The sequence below is a fragment of the Lepidochelys olivacea genome (genome assembly GCF_965140295.1).
Source record: "Lepidochelys olivacea isolate rLepOli2 genome assembly, chromosome: 1".
Classification (NCBI taxonomy): domain Eukaryota; kingdom Metazoa; phylum Chordata; order Testudines; family Cheloniidae; genus Lepidochelys; species Lepidochelys olivacea.
Genome location: NC_140411.1, coordinates 11,694,786 through 11,715,547, shown reverse-complemented (window position 1 = coordinate 11,715,547; position 20,762 = coordinate 11,694,786). Strand labels below are relative to the sequence as shown.

Here is a 20,762-nt window from a genome sequence, read left to right as displayed (position 1 = left end):
TCCATCCTCTTTGGAACCCCCTTTCAGGTAGTTGAAAGCAGCTATCAAATCCCCCCTCATTCTTCTCTTCCACAGACTAAACAATCCCAGTACCCTCAGCCTCTCCTCATAAGTCATGTGTTCCAATCCCCTAATCATTTTTGTTGCCCTCCGCTGGACTCTTTCCAATTTTTTCACATCCTTCTTGTAGTGTGGGGCCCAAAACTGGACACAGTACTCCAGATGAGGCCTCACCAATGTCAAATAGAGGGGAACGATCACGTCCCTCAATCTGCTGGCAATGCCCCTACTTATACAGCCCAAAATGCCATTGGCCTTCTTGGCAACAAGGGCACACGGTTGACTCATATCCAGCTTCTCATCCACTGTAACCCCTAGGTCCTTTTCTGCAGAACTGCTGCTTAGCTATTCGGTCCCTAGTCTGTAGCAGTGCCTGGGATTCTTCCGTCCTAAGGGCAGGACTCTGCACTTGATCTTGTTGAACCTCATCAGATTTCTTTTGGCCCAAAGGCTCCTTGCACTCTCCCATCTTTGAGCCTCTGCCTGGGGCCACCACGTTCTAATCCATAACATCAACCAGCAAATACGTGCACCCTTCAAACAGCTTTATGAAGTTCACTAACTGATTGTACATGTAAACACCACTAGTGAGGCCTTAAGGACATACATGACCAAGGGCATACAATGTAACTTCCAAGTGTAGCAATCTGCTTGAAACAGTGTAGTCCTTAAAGACTTGATCCTGTTCCCATGGATGTCAATAGCAAAACTCTAAATACCTTAACTAGAAGCAGGATTGGGCCCAGAGTGTGCAATACATCCCAGAACACAAGAGGTTAAGAAATTTGCTGGTCTGAGGAAGTGATTGTCACTTTTTAGCACGTTTTCATGATCATTTGTTGAGAATGAATTGAGCCCAGATAATCCCAGGATCATGTACAGTAGCTGAAATAAATCTGTTTTTAATTAAAGTGTAGAATCTAGCTGACAAGACAAGACACGAGCACAGATCAAATGGTTTATAATCAGCAGTAAATGCCACATTACAACCCCACAATGACATTTTCTTGCTTGTTTCCATGGAAGAAATTCAGAGCAAGCTGATATTTCTGGAGTGCAACAGCAACATCCAGTGGCCATGAAAAGAGATTTCCAGCAAGTGTTTTATGCTCTGAATTTGGTAATGAATTAATGTGCTTTCCAAAATTTCAGATGCCTTTATTTGTGCAATGCAGGTAGATTCTAAGCACAGGAAAACTATATTCCATAGCTTCTGGGTGCTGCCAGTTTATTACTAAGTGGCCTCAAACAAGGGTCTCTATTCAATTATGTTTTGAAATTCCTATTGTGACACAGCAAAATGTAAGGGTCGAGTTTTACCACCCTCCAACGTAATTACTTGGAACAAGATACTGATCAACATAAGGCTGGAAGAATTGGGTCCACAGTGGAAGAACCCATGTGAATCTTGCACCACAACGAGCTCCGTGACCACGTTGAGGCGGCCTAAGGCAAACAGCCTTGTTCAAGGAAGTTTGCTTGGCTGTGACTGTAACAGTGCCATTAGTATAGGGATGCATAAAAGGAACTTCCAAGGTAACACATTACCTTAGTACTCTCTCTAGAACTGGACTGAGACAATATTGGTGGGACTCTGGGAAAGAATCTTGCAGTCCTGCTGTACTGGTACCATGGACAGAAGACTTCAGTCTCCAGTCCTGTCAATCTCGTACTCTTCACAAGCATTAAATTCACTAGCATTTTTTTCCCTCAAACCTATAAAGCTATTGCATATCCTTTATCTTTCAAAAAGTTTCTGACAACCCAAATAAATAAATTGATACGCAAACTTTGTTTTACCTATTTAATTAGACAGAGAAATGCAGTAGTTACCTCAAGCACACACAGATCTCTCTCTGGTCTGCAGAAATCCACACATTTCAAATCTGAGGGAATCCACTTTTGCATGAAAACAACAATATATATTTTTAAAGTAATGGGTTGGGCAATGAACATATAACAACTTAGCAAACCTCTTAAAGGGCCAAATCCAAAGCACCAAAATCAATAGGAGTGTTGCCTGAATAAAAATTGCATAACAACTCTTTGGCTTAAAGGACGGGAGTTCACGTTGTGAGTAATTTGACTACTCTTAATGTATCCTCTTAATGATACTCTTAATGTATCCCCTTGTGCTAGGTAGACTTTGTTTGTATTTTTAACTAATTGCTATATTGTAGTGATTGGTAGTGGTCCCTCCTAGTCAGGCTCAGAGGAAGGCCACTCTGCCTCTCTGTGTCAGGCAAGAAACCCATGGTTAGTTAGTAGCCTAGGCCCTGGCCCTTTGGGTGAGGCTGAGGAACAAGTGGTCTTTAGCCCAAGCCTCCAGGCTGGGGCAGACAGAAAACAGCCTGGGGCTGTGACCTTTGGGGCAGGGCAGAGCAATAGGCAGTCTTTAGCCCAAGCCTCCTGGCTAGGGCAGACAGCAAACACAGTCTGGGGCTCTAACCCTTGGGGGTGGTGGGGAGAGAGCAATAGATAGTCTTTAGCCTAGCTTCCTTGTGGCCCTGAATGCACACAATAATCCACTCGTATGTTGAATCCTGCGAGACATATGCCCACATAAAGATGCTGTGCTCAAAAACCCTCAGCACCCTTATGCTTTCTGAGACCCCATCCAGACATTGGGTAGCCATTACCCTGGACCTTATAGTCGAGCTCTCCATGTCTAAGAGGCACACTGTAGTCCTCATGGTGGTCAACCAATTGACAAAAAATGACCCACTTCATCCCCATTATGCACCTGCCCTCCACAGAAGAAATGGCCCAGCTCCTGGTGAGTCACATCATCTATCTCCATGGACTGCCAGAGCAAGTCACAATAGATCGGTTTCCATGATTTGTATCATGATTTTGGCGTGAAAACCTATGATTGCTTGGGGTCTGTGCTTATACATCCACCACCTGTCACCCACAAACTGACTGTCAGTCTGAACAAGTGAATCAAGGGTTGGAACAATATCTGGGCTGCTTCATGAATTTCCACCAGGACAACTGCAGGAGCCTCCTGCCCCAAGCAGAGCTTGCTTATAATGATGCTGATTAAGTCTCCACTGAACAGAGTCCATTCTAAGCAAACTGTGACTTCCATCCCCAACTCTACCTATCATGTCTACCAATCCAGCAGGCACCAACTGGGTGTGCCAGATCTATGAGAGCCAAGAAGAACTCAAGGCACATCTGTACAAGGCCAGGGATGATTACAAGCACAGAGCCGGGAAGCCCAGCATTCACCGTCGAGCAAAAAATGTGGCTCTCAGCCCAACAGCTCTGTGCTGACTGGACATGTTGTAAACTGGATTACTGATACCTCAGGTCATATTCCATCAGCCAGGTAATCAACCCAGTGACCATTAGGTTTCAATTACCCAGATCCCTCAAAATCCACCCAATGATCCACATATCCTTGCTAAAACACTACACCAACAACTCCTTTGCTCACCAGACCCAACCACTACCCTGTCCAGTGTGGGTCCAAGGACATGAACAGTAAAAAGTCCATAAGATACTGGACTCAAAAATCAAATGCAGCTCCCACTGGTACTATGTAGACAGGAAGGGCTATGACCCAGGAGAGCAATCTTGGGAGCCAGCATCCCAAATCTATGTCCTTGACCTTATGGCTGCCTTCCAGATGGCCCGTCCAGACAAACTTGAGCCAGTGGAGGGCACTTCTAGAGGGGGGACTAGTGTAAAGCCCAACAGGTCTGGAACATGAGCCTGCAGAGCTGCCAGGCAGAAGAACTCAGTGGCAGCTACAACCAGCTTGTGCTCTACTACACACGACCCACTGTGGACACAGACAACAGGAAGTCCCACCTCAAGGAGTCCAACAGGAAGCAACCTCATGGCTCCTGATTAGCTTCCCACCCAGTATAAACCAATGGGTGTCCAGAAAGTGTTCAGGCAGCAGCATGCATCTCCTGTAGTGGCCATGACCAGTCCTTCTCCCTTCTCTTGAACTCCTGGCTCTGACCTTGTCTTGATTTGGACCTCTCCGTCTCACCTGGACCCTGAAACCTGAGACAAACTCTGATGCTTGGTATTGACCCTGGCCTGGAACTTGACTACAAACTCCTCTGGTACACTCAGCCTCAGGTTTGACCCTGCTTTGACCCTTGGTCCTGACTGCCCTTGTCAGGATCCTGACTGTAAAGCTGACCACTTATCTTCCCTAAAATCTATTAAAATCTAACATTGCTGTGATCTATAAATTGCTGCCGTCTGGATGTGGTTTGGCTAGCTGAAAGGTCTATTTTTCTGGTAAACTCTGTTCATTTTATGTTACCTCATCCTCCCATCCCCACCACATTCATCTATCTTCTCAACCTGTTACATTCTGACACCTAGACTGGATGGCCTCTGGGGCAGGGACTGCGCAGTATCTAATGCAATGACCCTTGACTGGGGTTCCTACACGCTACCATAATAAATGGTATGTTTTTCCATTAGCTTTAAGATCAATATTTTATCTAAGAGAAAAAATTACTGGAACGGAATCCAGTCACGTTTTTGGCAAATGAAGAGCGTATTATAAATGCAAGATATACATTTTGATTTTATCTCTATATAATGGAGCATAATGAGAGACAGATCTCAGGCTCATCCCACTGTGCCACTTACCTAAAAACAGCAGCAGGACCTTCATCAGAAGCTACGAAACAACAAATGGGGAAATCTTTTAAGTGTTGGAAAGGACTTCTTCTATGCCAGAAGGTAAGAACATAGGCTCCTACACTGACATGCAACAGAACACTGAGCAGGGCATATTATAAAAACGTAGCTAGATTAGACTACATTGATCATTCTTACATCTCATACTATAGGACAATTAATATAGGTCTAAGAACAGATGCGCTGGCATGGATGTAAGTATTATTTATATGCAATTCTTTTATTTCTTTATATATCTGTGTGACAAATATGGGGGTACTCTTTAATAATTGCTCATGCTGGATCTGGCAGTAACGCAGTGGTTTTACACTGTACATGGGTAATGCATATTTTACATAAAAGTCTGTCTGGGTATCAAGAAGGGCAGCAAGAAGGAGGCCCTTTCTAATAGTCACCTAACAGATTCCATTTAAGGGCGGTTCAGGGCAATGCCTGAACAATTTGCTGTAGTGACTCTGGCTTGTTTGCCGAACAGCCTATCAAACTGCTTTGGCTGGCATATGACAAAGCCAAGGGTAATGGGGCGGCTGCCCCATTCCAAGGTAAAAGGGACTAAGAGCAACTGAGGGAGGCTGGCAAGGTAGTGTGCCCCAGGTGTGGCTGCTTAATCAGGCCACAGCTGGCCTGGATAAAAGGGCTGTGGGGCTAGGAGCTGAAGGAGTCTCACTCTAGCCCTGGAGTGGGAAGGGCTAGCTGCCTGAGAGGAAGGTACCTGAAGTAGACCAGTGCTGGGGAAGGGCAAGAGGAGCTGCGGAGCTCCAGCCTGGTAACCCCCCAGGCTGCAGGCCTTGGTGAAGGCCTACAAAGGTACTGGGGCTATAGAGGTGCAGCCTGGGAATAGGCAAAGGCAGCTGGTCCAACCCCCCTTGCCAATGATGAGTGGTCATTATAGACTGCAGTCTGCCCCAGTGAAAGGGGGCTAGATTCATAGATACTAAGGTCAGAAGGGACCATTATGATCATCTAGTCTGACCTCCTGCACAACGCAGGCCACAGAATCTCACCCAGCCACTCCTGCGATAAACCTCCTATGTCTGAGCTATTGAAGTCCTCAAATCGTGGTTTAAAGACTTCAAGGAGCAGAGAATCCTCCAGCAAGTGATCTATGCCCCATGCTACAGAGGAAGGCGAAAAACCTCCAGGGCCTCTTCCAATCTGCCCTGGAGGAAAATTCCTTCCCGATCCCAAATATGGCGATCAGCTAAACCCTGAGCATATGGGCAAGATTCACCAGCCAGATACTACAGAAAATTCTTTCCTGGGTAACTCAGATCCCACCCCATCTAACATCCCATCACAGGCCATTAGGCCTATTTACCATGAATATTTAATTACCAAAACCATGTTATCCCATCATACCATCTCCTCCATAAACTTATTGAGTTTTATCTTAAAGCCAGATAGATCTTTTGCCCCCACTGCTTCCCTTGGAAGGCTATTCCAAAACTTCACTCCTCTGATGGTTAGAAACCTTCATCTAATTTCAAGTCTAAACTTCCTGGTGGCCAGTTTATATCCATTTGATGATGACTGGCAGTAGCCACTGAGGCAAGGTGGGGATAGAGGGGTGGGGGTTCCCCTGGGAGGGGAGATCCAGAGACTGGGGGTACTTCTGGAGCAGAACTCCAAAGTAAAGGGGCAGCGGGGTCCGGGAAGGACACGGGCCCTGAGGAAGGCAAGACACCAGCCAGAAGAAGATACTCCGAGGCTGGAAAAGAGCTAATTCCCAGATGACCAGCAGGAGGCACCACACCGGTGGGTCCGCAATCTGCTACACTAACCAACACTTGACAAATTCTTTGACACAGATGCGCATTAGTGGTTTACTATGTGTCCGCAACTCCTATGAAGCCTGACAAACTCACTACACCTAACACATTGCTCTCATGATATTTAGCTGTAAAGAATGTCGTGTGAGATATTCAACGAAAGTCAGTGACACACTGGTCATTAATATAACTGTGAAATGTGTGTATTAATGCTATATGAAGGATTATGGATACTTACTGATATTATGCTTTAAAGTCTGTGATCAAACAATGGGAAAAAAGAGATTTTGTTCCAGACAAAAGGGAGGATAGTTATTTCCCTGTCTCTAATGTAAAGTGAATTGAGCATGGTGATGCCAGAGGCAGTGGGCAGTTCATTTGAATCAGAGGTTAACAGAAGGAACAAATTAAAATGAGGATGTGAAATCAGCAGGGGAAGAACTGAAAGCTGAATCCTAGGGCTTCATCCTGACTCTAGTGACAAAGACAAACTTTTGGGAACATAAGAAGAAACAAAAAGACGTGTTGGTTAGCCATTACTTAGAGTACAAAGCGGCCAACGCTTTTTGAATTGAGGATCTCCTGCCATGCGAGTGGGTGATGCTGAAAGGTTGCCTTAGGTAAGATTCCTTTAAGACAGTCTTAGTCAAGGATTGCAGCTGGTTAAGTGTGTTATACTTTTGTTTGCAATCATTTCTATCTCCATTTTTCTTGCCCAGTATCACTTAATCTCGTTCTTTTAATAAACTACACTGTTTTATCATAAGTATATCTCAGTCTGTTATACTATGCAGAGTATGAATTCCTGGTTAAATCGAGCAAGTTGGTGAGTATGCTGTCTCTTCAGATACAGTGGACTTGATAATTTTGGTATGTGTCCAGTGACAGTGGCTGGCTGCGGCACAGAGAAAACAGTTTGGAAACTGAAGTGCACCAAGGGTTTATGCAAGGCCAGGTTAGAGTCCAGTGGAGTCTTGAGGAATCTGTGGGGCTGGCTAACAATCTGGGGTGGCAGAGAGATGTGACTCAGTTTAGCACCAGCAAATCCCTTTTATGCCATGGCAGAGGGTAACAGCATAATTTGCATTTCTAGACACCCCGAGAAACTGTCTCAGTCTCCCTGAGAACAAAGCAGCATTGTAGGGAAAGGACATTCTCTTGGAGGGGCAAAAGGAGAACAAGATGGAGAGACACAGAAAGACAGGAACCCACAGGATGTCTGAAGAAGCTAAGCCTCTGTAGGTCACCAATGGAGTACTTTAAGACAGACATGCATATTTGGTGGGTGTACATGAAGTAGTGTACTTGGGTCCCAGTCAAGGAGTAGAACAATTGCAAGGCTTAACCCTGATAAGGGCAAGAAGCCTAGCATCTGAATGGGTTGAATCCAAAGAGACTCAAAAGGTGATGGGGTGCAGCTAGCCCCAAAACCGCAAAAATGGGCAAATGATGATAAATTGTCTTCTGAGATAGACTTCTTTAGGTACTTTAAAACAAGCCAACTACCCCTCTTTAAACTGTCCTGAAATGAGAAAAATCCTGGATAAAGGGTACCGAGGTAAAAGAGGACGCAGTAAATACATATCTAGAGACAGATTCTAATCCTAGGCATTCCCATGTAAATCTGGACTAACTCCATGTATATGTGAAGTGTCGCTGGATTTAAACAAAGGTAGTAACATCAGACTTTGGCCCTGGATCTCTGGTACTTTACACATTATAATTACAAGATATATTTTCTGGATATGGCATAATACTGATCTGTACCTTGTTAAACCCTTTCTCCAAGCTATCGAAAGACAAGGCAGACTATCTGAAGAGCTCAGTTGCACCAGATTCCTGGACTTCTTGCACCAGATCTTCAGATTACTCCACAGTGTGTAACACAAGGAAGATGTGGAATGTTTATATGAATGCATTAGAATGGAGATCACCTTGTACAAGGATCCCTGTATTTTTCAGTCATGCCCTTAAGAACTGTTCTGTGGAGCACTTATCCTTGCTACAGTAAATCATTTGGTAGAAAAAAGTGAAAAGGAGATGCCAATATTGAAGCTAATAGTTTGGGAAAGGGGAAATCTTCAGGCCCTTCCCAGGGTGAACAGACTGCTGCTTCCCCTTGCAGCTCAGACTCTTCTCTACCCAAAACCTTTCTGGAGAATTGAGGAGAAAAGGGTTATTTATCAATAGTCACTTCCCTGGCCTCCCAGGCATGAAACCATTTGAGCAGTACTAAATTTTACAGTGAGCACACATGTTCCTCAAAGCCCAGGGTTCTTGTCACTTCTCTAACAGATTCATAGATTCTAAGGCCAGAAGGGACCACTGATCATATAGTCTGACCTCCTGCATAAGCAGGACACAAAATAAATCCCATGTCCCTGCTGACCTCCCTCAGATCCTCACTACTGCCAGGAAACTTAGGACATAAGCATTTTTTGATGATTAGTTGACTCCCTGGATGTCTGGCAAGTTTTAATGAATGTGGCCTTAAATTGTTTCACGTAATGCAGAAAGTTTGGAATTACACAATTGGATCGAACAATCTCCCATTGAAGCCAATGGCAAAATTCCAATTTTCAATGGGAGCAGGACTGAGTCACATATAAAATAATGGCTACCATGACACATACTGATGAAGTTGTATCATGCTGCGCACCCTGTATTTCAAACACCTTCCTTTCATTTTCTTGACTGTGCAAATCTTCAATGTCATTTACACAAATTATGAGCTCTGCAGTGCATTGATGTTCCAATCTCTGCTGGGATTGTTTATCATGAAAATAACTACATGTGCATGAGTCTCTTAATTTTAGATAAGAAAACAATGTTAATTTAATCTTTGGGGACATGAAGGTGAAGAAAAGGATGACACAGTTTGTTCAAAAGAAACGCAAAGCCTCAATCAACATATTTGCCAGAGATATTATTGCAGAAGTCTTGCATCTATCACTAAGAGTAACACCAGTAAAAGCAAAGCTCTTGTAATCTCTGGAATCACAAGTGAGTTTCAGTTTATATTATTATATTAAAATGTCAATAAATTTCATATTAATGCTTCATTTTTATTTATTTTTCTCATAGTATCCAGCATGGAAAAAAATCCCTTTTTAATATAATTTATGTTATGTTAACAGGCACCAAAGGATGTGATTTTTTCATTTGATTTACCATGTCTGAGAACAGTTTCAAGAGATTATAACAGTAAACTTCCAATATTTGTTTTCTGTACTAGGGATAGCAGAACTGAGCATCACAGAAAACTTGGTGGAACAAGGATAATCAATAGGACATGGTAATAGCAGGGTAGAAAATATATAGGAATGACAGAGTAGGTCATGATGATGGGGGAGTGACATTACATGTGAAAGAAAGCACAGAGTCAAACAGAGTAAAAATCTTAAATGATTCAAACTATACTATAAAATCTCTATGGATAGAAATTCCATGCTTGAATAATAAGAATAGAGCAGTAAAAATATACTAGTGACTGCCTGATCCAGATGGTGATGGTGACTGTGAAATGCTCAGATAGATTAGAAAGGCTATAAAAATAGAAAACTCAATAATAATGGGGGATTTCAACTATTTCAGTAATGACTGGGTACGTCACTTCACAACAGGATGAAGAGATTAGGTTTCTTGATACTATAAATGACTGCTTCTTGGACCAGCTAATCCTGGAACCCACAAGGGGACAGGCAATTCTTGACTTAGTCCTAAGTGGCGCACAGGATCTGGTCCAAGAACTGAATATAGCTAAACCACCTGGTAATACTGACCATAGTATAATTAAATTTAACATCTTTCTAGGGGGATGATAGCAAAGCAGCCCACCACAGTAGCATTTAACTTCAGAAAGGGGAAATACACAAAAATGAGGAAGCTAGTTAAACAGAAATTAAAAGGTACAGTCCGAAAAATGAAATGCCTGTAAGCTGCATGGAAACTTTTAAAAAACATAATAATAGAGGCTCAACTTAAATGTATACCCCAAATTAAAACACATAGTAAGAGGACCAGAAAAGTGCCACCAGGGCTAAACAACAAAGTAAAAGAAGTGGTTAAACGCAAAAAGGCATCCCTTGAAAATTAGAAGTTATAGCCTACTGAAGAAAATAGAAAACAGCATAAACCCTGGCAAGTCAAGTGTAAAAGTATAATTAGGCAGGCCAAAAAAAGAATTTGAAGAACAGCTAGCTAAAGACACGAAAATTAATAGCAAAACATTTTTTAAGTACATCAGAAGCAGGAAGCATGCCAGATAATGAAAGGGGCCACAGGACAATCAAAGTGCTAAAGGAACACTCAAGAAAGACATGGCCGCTGCAGAGAAGCTAAATGAATTCTTTGCATTGGTCTTCACTGCGGAGGAGGTAAGGGAGATACCCATACCTAAGCCATTCTTTTTAGGTGACAAATCTGAAGAACTGTCCCAGATTGAGATGTGAATGGAGGAGGTTTTGGAATAAATTGATAAATTAAATAAAAAGAAAAGGAGTACTTGTGGCACCTTAGAGACTAACCAATTTATTTGAGCATAAGCTTTCGTGAGCTACAGCTCACTTCATCGGATGCTCACAAAAGCTTATGCTCAAATAAATTGGTTAGTCTCTAAGGTGCCACAAGTCCTCCTGTTCTTTTTGCGAATACAGACTAACACGGCTGCTACTCTGAAACCCATAAATGAAACAGTAAGCCTAACTTCAGCGTGAGACTAATTGGTTGAAACGATAGTAAATAATAGAATTATCAGACACATACGTGAACATGATTTGTTGTGGAAGAGTCAACACAGCTTTTATAAAGGGAAATCATGCCTCACCAATCTATTAGAATGCTCTGAGGGGGTCAACAAATACGTGGACAAAGAACGCCTGCGCATGAGGGTGATCCTCTAGATATACTGTAATTGGACAAAGTCTCTCACCAAAAGCTCTTAAGCAAAATAAGCAGTCACAGGATAAGAGGGAAGGTCCTCTCCTGGATAAGTTACTAGTTAAAAGATAGGAAACAAAGAGTAGGAATAAATGGTACATTTTCAGAATGGAGAGAGGTAAATAGTGGTGTCCCCTGCTGATCTGTACTGGGAATAGTGCTGTTCAACATATTCATAAATGATCTGGAGAAAGAAATAAACAGTGAAGTAGCAAAATTTGCAGACAATATGAAACTACTCAAGATAGTTAAGTCCAAAGCAGACTGTGAAGAATTACAAATGGATCTCACAAAACTGGTTGACTGTGCAATAAAAAGGCAGATATAATGCATTGTTGATAAATTCAAATTAATGCACATTGGAAAACATAATCCCAAACATATATACAAAATGATGGGATCTAAATTAGCTACTACTGCTCAAGAAAGAGAACTTGCAGTTTCCGAAAACATGTGCTCAATGTGCAGCAGCAGTCAAAAACACTAACAGAATATTAGGCAACATAAGGAAAGGCATAGAAAATAAGACAAAAATTTCACAATGCCAGTATAAAAATCCCTGGTATGCCCACACCTTGAATATTGTGTGCAGTTCTGGTCACCCCATCTCAATATATATATATTACAATTGGAAAAAGTACAGAAAAGGGCAACAAAACTGATTGAGGGCACAGGTGTTGGAACTAGGGGTGCAACAGCACCCTCTGGCTTGAAGTGGTTTCCATCTTTTCAGGGCTTACAGTTTGGTTCAATGGCTCTCAGCACCCCCACTATACAAGTTGTTCCAGCCCCCCTGATTAAGGATATGAAACAACTCCTGCATGAGGAGAGATTAAAAAGACTGGAACTTTACATCTTGAAAAAGAGATGACTAAGAGGGGATATGACAGAGTAAGTTCATGGAGGATATGTCTGTTAGGGGGCTTATTCCTTCACCCACCCACTTCCCTGGTCCTTCTCGCATGAACAGAGAGCAACAAAACCCGAAGTCCAAAGGTGCAAACAATTCGATGTTTATTGGGGTGAACTTCCAGCAAGCAGGATTCCAGTTTCCTTCCGTAGTATCCCCCTTCCCAGCTCTGACACCACAGAGCCTTATCTGTGTCCCTGTTCCTGTTCCTCCCTTAGAAAAACATTATTCCAATTTCCCCCCCATTCCCTGTTCTCATTTCCCCCCCTTACTTCCTGATTGACTGCAGACTATATAGTAAAACTTGAGTTCTGCTTAGCTATACCTTAACTAATCATTTTACTGAAATTTAACTAACCAATCCTAACATATTGTAACATGATTGTGTAATCAATTATATCCCACCACCTTAATTAGTTTACACCCAGCAAAATTAATTATACATCAGACAGATACAATCACAGAACCAGACAGAGATTATACAGACAAACAATAGGGAAATGGGGACTATAGTGATAGAACAACAAAGAAATGAGGATTTCACATCTCAGCTATTGATAAGTGAGTTCTTGCCAGACAAGATGCTATTAAACTAAGTTTCCTTTTACATCTTCTTGGCTCTTCCCTTTCTCTGGAGGTGATAGCCTTTATCAGGACAGGATTGTATTCCTAACAGCCCAATAGCACCTTCTTTCAATGTGACTAGGTTGGAATGTGAGGATGTGACTGTTTGCTTCCCAGCTTATGGCTGCCTCTGCTGCTTAGCCAAAGGCCTTAGCCTAAGAACAGGGCCTCAGACTGTCACAGTAAGAGAAGGCCCTTACACCAGCAGTGATTTTGATTCTTTCTTTTATACCTCTCTAACTAGCTAAGTGATAAGAATACACCTAAATTCTTAGAGTATAGGCCTTTACAGACAGGCCTGAATATCTATATCCTAACAATGTCCATCACTGACTATTAGCCAAGATGGTCAGGGATGCAACCACATGCTTTGGGTGTTGCTAGCCTCTGACTGCTAGAAGCAGGCATTAGATGACAGGGGTTGGATTACTCGATAATTGTTTGTTCTGTTCATTCCCTCTGAAGCACCTGGCATTAGCCTTTGTTGGAAGACAGGATACTGGGCGAGGGAGACCATTGGTCTGACCCAGTACGGTCATTCTAATGTTATCTTATTTTGTTCTCTTTGTTAAGCTAAATAGATAGATTAAAGGTTTCAGAGTAGCAGCTGTGTTAGTCTGTATTCGCAAAAAGAAAAGGAGTACTTGTGGCACCTTAGAGACTAACAAATTCATTTGAGCATAAGCTTTCATGGTTATGCTCTGTATAAGATTGCTTTCGTGGTTTTGCTCTGTATAAGGTTGATCTGTAGCTCACGAAAGCTTATGCTCAAATAAATTTGTTAGTCTCTAAGGTGCCACAAGTCCTCCTGTTCTTTTTAGATAGATTAAAAGGATATCAATCACTACAAGGCAGGTTTTCTAATACTGTAATGATTCTCATGGCTCTTCTCTGAACCCTCTCCAATTTATCAACATCTTTCTTGAACTGTGGGCACCAGAACTGGACACAGGATTCCAGCAGCAACTGCACCCGTGCCAAATACAGAAGGAAAATCACCTCTTTACTCCTAGTCAAGATTTCCCGGATTACGCATCCAAGGATCATATTAGCTCTTCTGGCCACAGCATTACGCTGGGAGCTCGTGTTCAGATGATTATTCAACATGATTTTCAGAGTCACTGCTTCCTAGGATAGAGCCCCCCATTCTCTAAGCGTGGCCTGCATTCTTCGTTCCTAGATGTATATCTTTACATTTACCTGTTTTTTAAAGGATATTGTATGTTTGTGCCCAGTTTACCGAGCAATCCAGATCACTCTGAATCAGTGACCTGTCCACTTCGTTATTTACCACTCCCCCAATTTTTGCACCATCTGCAAACATTATCAGTGATTATATATTTTCTTCCAGGTTATTGATAAAGATGTTAAATAGCATAGGGCCAAGAACTGACCCCTGTGAGACCTCACTGGAAACAGAGCCGCTCAATGGCAATTTCTCATTTACAGTTACATTTTGAGACCTAAGTTAGTTAGTTTTACATCCATTTAATGTGTGCCAAATTAATATCCTAGCATTCTAGATTGTGAATCAAAAATGTTGTGTAGTGCCAAGTCATACGCCTTACAGAAGTCTAAGTATCTAATGTCAACACTACTGTGTTTATCAACCAAACTTGTAATCTTATTAAAAAAAATTAGTTTGACAGGGTCTATTTTCCATAAACCAATCTCCTGTTGCAACAAAGATTGGAAAAAAGCAGGCTGGACAAGTGATTATATCTGTATGTCCGTCAGGACTACTAAATCGATGATCTGGCAAACAAATCAAATAACATCTCCATCACATCCTGCGACCGATTCCTCTCTCCACCACCTTCACCTGAGTCTTAATTGCATAAAGAGAGCCTGAGCTAGTACACTTGGCCAGATGTAGAGTTGAGTAACTACATCATCGAGATCCAATGAAACAGATGTATTGTTCATCGCCGTCAACATAGTATTTAAACCATCTCACTCCCTCCCCAGTGGCTTTATATACACATCCTATGGGATGGAAGGCACTCTAAGTTAACTGAAATTGTGTGAGGGGGACTTAGCTACAAGAATATAGCCAATATGTTATTTTACCTACAAAGATCTTCAGCAAAACACACATCATTCATTACCCTACAATCTTTCTTGTAATAATTAGGATGGTTTCCTAACTGTGTTTTTCATTCTAGATGTTTTCAACAATCAGACTATGAATAACTGCAACAGCAATTCTTCCGCTAAAGATTTTTATCTCATTGGATTTCCTGCACTTCAAGATTTCCAGATCCCTCTTTTCCTTGTATTTTTGTTATTCTACCTGCTAATACTAATTGGTAATATCATTATTATAGCTGTAGTTGTGGTCGATCAAACACTTCACAGACCAATGTACTTTTTCCTAGCTAATCTCTCTGCCTTGGATATACTGCTTACAACTACTACCATTCCCAAAATGTTGGCAATGTTTCTGGTCAATGCCAAAACTATTTCTTTTCATGGTTGCTTTCTGCAGATGTATTGTTTTCATGGTCTTGCGGTGACTGAATCGCTGCTTCTTGTAGTCATGTCTTACGATCGTTATGAAGCAATTTGTAATCCTTTGCATTATCCAGTTAAAATGACAAAAAGAGTAAACATTCAACTGGCAGCATGTGCCTGGGTAACTGCATTGTTAATACCAATACCTGTCGTATTCCAGACCTCTCAGTTAACATTTGGAGACACAACCACAGTTTACCATTGCTTTTGTGATCACTTGGCAGTTGTGCAAGCAGCTTGTTCAGATTTCAGTGCCTCTTTTCAGACTTTCTTGGGGTTTTCCATTGCCATGACTGTTTCAGTCGTGCCGCTTATGCTTGTCACCCTCTCATATGTTCACATCATTGTCTCCATATTCAAGATTAACTCTAAAGGAGGTCGCAGTAAGGCATTTTCTACTTGCACTTCTCATTTGATTGTGGTTGGCACTTACTATTCGTCCATTGCCGTGGCATATATTTCCTACAGAACTGACATGCCCATTGATATCCATGTAATGAGCAATGTTATTTTTGCTATTTTAACTCCTTTGTTAAATCCACTCATTTATACTTTGCGAAACAAGGAAGTAAATTGTGCAGTAAAAAAGATTGTTTTTCTGAAGATCTTTCCTCCTTCTGAAAAACTGTAATCTCATGGGAAAAAATTAGCTCCAACACAGAAGTTTCACTGGGAACCTATACATCATATCATATACATATACCATACCATATACATCATATCAACATCATATCAACCCCCTGTAAAGGGGTTAAGTAGGGCTTAAATCAATGGTTTTCAAACTGTGGGTCATGGGTCATGGGTCACGGAAGGTAAGGCACTGGGTCATGGTGGCTCTGGTCTGGCAGTGCTACCTGGCTAAGGCAGGGTAGTTCGTACCTGTTCTGACACTGCGGTGCACCCCTGAAGTGGCAGGGGGGGCCACATCCGCTTCCTATAGAATGGATAAGTAGGGTTTAAATGGCTTGATATGGCTTCCTCTGCACTGGGGTGATTTTCATCCTATTTATATCAAGTATTTTTGAACATACTAACTTTCCTCTATATGCTGAAAGGGACAAAATAATTTGTTTTATAATTTTTTAGTTTCAGGCTGAACTGGGGGCAGTACTGCACATGCATTGCAAAATCTGCTACAGTGAAAGTGTGGTGTGTCCTGGTGCCTTACAACGTGTGTACTGTGAACCGTGACTTTATAAAAAGGGTGTCATACTGCATTGTGTTTATTATCTCCCAGTGATTCTGGATCAAATTTGTCCAGCTTAGAAGTGGAAAGAGCTTTTTCTTTTTCTAAATTGCAGCTCTTGGACCTGGGAGATGAAGTGAGATTGTTCTTTCCTTCTTTTGGACAATTACCTGTGAACCTGACCCAACTAAAGTGTATTAGAGGTGTAATTGTGGTATAGCTGGGCTAGGCTTTCCCCATAATATGCAATGTAATTTTAAACTCTGTTTACAATTAAAATATTTTAAAAGTCTAATGATGGGGTTTTATCCATGGTGCAACGGAAAGAAGTTAAAAGGTTGCTCTGAAATCATTATAAAACTTTTGATCATATTGAAATATCAACTCATAATATGCATAACAGTAATTAACTTGTATATCCAGCTGCTCATAAGAGCTGCCTATTGACTAACATTTTGCTTAGTCATGGAAGCATTTCCAGCACTAAAACTTCCAGTAAATATACCAAATAAAGGTAAAACTGAAATGTGATTCTTAATCCTTTCCTGTATACATTTCACCAGGTTGAATTGACCATTGTTTTATTGTCTCCATTTAAGAGATTCATACATGTCAGAAGTTATTTTCCTAGTATAGAGTCTAGAAATTACATTATACTGCATACTTCAGAATGAGGGGGAGAGAATGAGAGGAGCTTGAAATGCAATATGTAGAGCATAATGCTTTTTCACCTCTAGGCAATAGGAAGTGCCATCAGCTCTCTTATTTTATCATATTGTGCAATTCTAACATTTCTGCATGTGAAGGAGTCCTATTCAGCGCAGGTACTCTGCCTCGTGGCTAGGTCAGGGAATTAGTTCTTGCCCCATCTGGCACCCCCTTCCATCAGTTGCTTGCACTGTGGCCCTTCTTTCTTTCTGTGACTCAGGTTATTCCCTCTTCATGACTTGGTCTTCCAGCCACATCACTCTGTAGTCTCCACTTTCCTAGTGGCTGGTAGGGGAACCTGGGTCTGCCCACTATTCCAGGGAACCTATGCCTAGCAACCTAGGTATGCTCAGTGTCAATACTGGTTGCTGCTTCTCTGGGCTTCTTCCTACCCCACCTCTCTATCTCCTTGCCTAACTCTGGGTTTACCACCAGGGTTTCCTCTGCTCTCCATGGCTCCTTCACCCCTCTCAGCATCTTGTCACAGACCCCAAAGTCTTTCTTTCCTCTGGATTTCCTTTTTGACCCTCGCCAATTCCCTTTCTGTCCAGAGAGTGACTGCAGACCTCATCCCTGCAGCTCCTTTCCTGCTCTTACTTCCTGGCTTTATAAACCTCTCCCAACTGGGCTTCATCTGCAATTAGTTCTTATCAATCCTTGGCTCTTCTCCAGATGCAGTAAGTAAAGTTACTGACTTCTGTAGGCCTACATTACTAGCTCAGGGCTTGTGCAGATGGACACCCCATCACACATGTTTACATAAAGTCATATTCAGTAAAATATTTTGGTGGATAAAACTCAAAGGGTTCTTACATTCAATTAAGCATGAACAAGTTTGGATGCTTAGCTGGAGTTTATATAGGCTAGCTTATCCATCTCAGACTAACCATCTGGTGCAATCAGGTGACTCTAAGATTACTGGTAATTTCTGGTTTCTTCCAGGCTGGAAATAGTGAAACAAGATCCTTTTTTATGGTATTTTACTATCTTCTCAGAACAGAAATAAAAAGTACACTTTGTTAAAAATGTACTGTTTCAAAGCTCATTCAAGATTTTAGGGTCAGTTGAGTTTGAGTTGTGGACACAAAGCTTTGGTCCACTCTCTTTTTATTTTTACTGAATCTCCCATCCATGGTTTAAATAAATTCAGCCAGCAGTGTCCGTTGGAGCTGTGCATGCACCTTGTAAGCCTTATACCCTCCTCCCAAGGCCATGAAGGACAGAACACTCCTCACCATCACTTAGCTCCTTCACTGAGACAGATATCCAAGAGTAGGACTCTGTGTCAGTCAGAATGGACAGCAGGTCATGGAATCCATGTGGACAAAAGTATCTTGAGGACCTCCAGTTATCATAAGGTAAGTAACCTCTCTGTCATCTTTGAACATTTGTCCACAGAGATCCTACTGAAGGTTGACTGACTAGCAGTTATTTCTCAATAAGGAGGGTTATAGGACTTCTCTTTAAATAATGACAGGGAGACAACCCTGCCATATTGGGCACCTGATCTAGAAGTTGCCACAATGGAGTAGTGACTGGTAAATGTATGAACAGAGCTCCAAGTAGCTGCCTTACAAATGTCTGAGATAGGCACCCCTCTAAGACATGCTATAGATCAGGGGTGGGGAACCTATGGCCCATGGGCCGGATCCAGCCCATTGCTTAATTTCATCCGGCCTGCACATGGGCGGTGGGTCCCATAGGCTGAGGGTGGCTGTGCCTCCCCAAATAATCAGGCGTGGACCCGCACATGCCCCGTCCTGCCCAGCGCCCCCTCCCCTGCACCCTGTTTACTGCCATGCAGTCTGTGGCTCCTCCAGTCACCCTGTGCTCCAGACTAGGCTGGGGGTCTGTGGGAATGCTGCCCACTCACGCTCGGGGCTGGGGAGACTGTGGCTGTGTGCCACCCGCCTTCCCGGTGCTCCAGGGCTGGGGAGGCTGCAGCCATGTGCCATTCGCCTTCCCGGCACTACAGGGATGGGCCCTTGCACCGCCCACCCTCCCAGTGCTCCTCTGGTGCTGGGAGGCTAGCCTGGGGTGGGGCTCGGAGCCGGTGGCCACAGTGTTGTGGGGGACTCAGAGCTCCGGTGCAGGATGGAAGGGGCAGGGCTGGGGGCTTTGGATCAAATCCTTGCTTTTTACTTGTGTGACTTATTTTTTCTCTGGCTAAATGGCCCACGATAGAAAAAAAGGTTCCCCACCCTTGCTATAGATGTTACCTGAGGACAGGGAGGTGGAATGCAGAGTTGGTATAGGCTGGAATTGAACTGAATATCCTTGCCAGGTAAATTCTAACATATACTAATTAGTTGAAATAACAGCCTTCCCCCAGCCCCCCAAAAAAGAAAGGCAATTATTAAAAGGAGAGAAGTACGTTTATAGATTTTCTCAAGCTGGTCCTCGACTCTTGGCCACAGCTTCAAACCTGCAGCTTTTCTCCTGATGGAGAGTATGTAGTACCAGTAGATGAAGAAGGCCATCTCTCTTTTTTTTGGAAGTGAGGCCTCTTCTTATAGATCAGCCCTTTGATGGTACTCGTATGAAGACACAGGAGGTCTCTACCTTAAGAAGGATGGCGGATTAGACTGCTTCTGGTATGGAGTACAGAGGCCAAAATATTATATGGTTGCTGTCGAGTCCTTCAAACTGTTGCCGGCACCCAGTGCCCAGAGGCAAAACAACAGCAGGGGTTCGTTGCCCGGTGTGCATCACCCAATAAACACAACGGGGTGGAGATGCATAAAAGTTTATTTGGAATTCCAAAGAAAGGTACAGGGAGAGAAATCTCAAATCCTGTACACCAGAGCAGGTCATTACACACACTTTTATATTCCTTAATGCTACTGCACTACACATCAGCCAATCAAAGTTTTGCACAAATACTCTGCCTTCCTTATATGGGTTACAACAATGTTTATTTCCTGCAACCTCTAACAAGCATTCCTAGCAACTTAAACAACCAGCACATCCTGTGTGGCTTGTAGCTGTCTCTGCTATTATCTTTAACTTGGCGTCAGCGAACCTTACACTATGAGGCATTATCTACAACTGCAACATTGTTTTAAGAGCAAAAGAGCTTACTCAAACCAGTCAGGCCTGAGTTCTATTAAGGGGGGTTGAAAAGAAGCCCTTAGGCCTACAGCAGGGGGACTTCCTCAACCCTTATGGCCTTCCATCCCCTTGACTTAACTAGTGGCCATGCCCTGGGGTCTCCAACAAAACAATAAAATGTTTCATCTGTCTTTAAGCTGAAATTATTTTGGCTCTCAAAAGGTAAATCCTCAACCATGGTCTGGACTTCTTTTAGAATTCCAGGCTATTGCAGCCACAATTTCAGTGCATAGTTACTGCTATAGCCCTTGTCCTGGCTGCAGTGTAA

At 42.6% G+C, this 20,762-nt stretch overlaps 1 protein-coding gene across 1 annotated transcript; it reads left to right on the top strand.

Annotated features, from left to right (window-relative positions):
* Window positions 1-15,160: 15,160 nt before the first annotated feature.
* Window positions 15,161-16,120, top strand: OR2AT4 (olfactory receptor family 2 subfamily AT member 4; the record flags this gene model as incomplete). Its single annotated transcript, XM_084618051.1, has 1 exon — window positions 15,161-16,120. The coding sequence occupies one exon, from the start codon at window positions 15,161-15,163 to the stop codon at window positions 16,118-16,120; it is 960 nt and encodes a 319-aa protein (XP_084474177.1).
* Window positions 16,121-20,762: the final 4,642 nt, after the last annotated feature.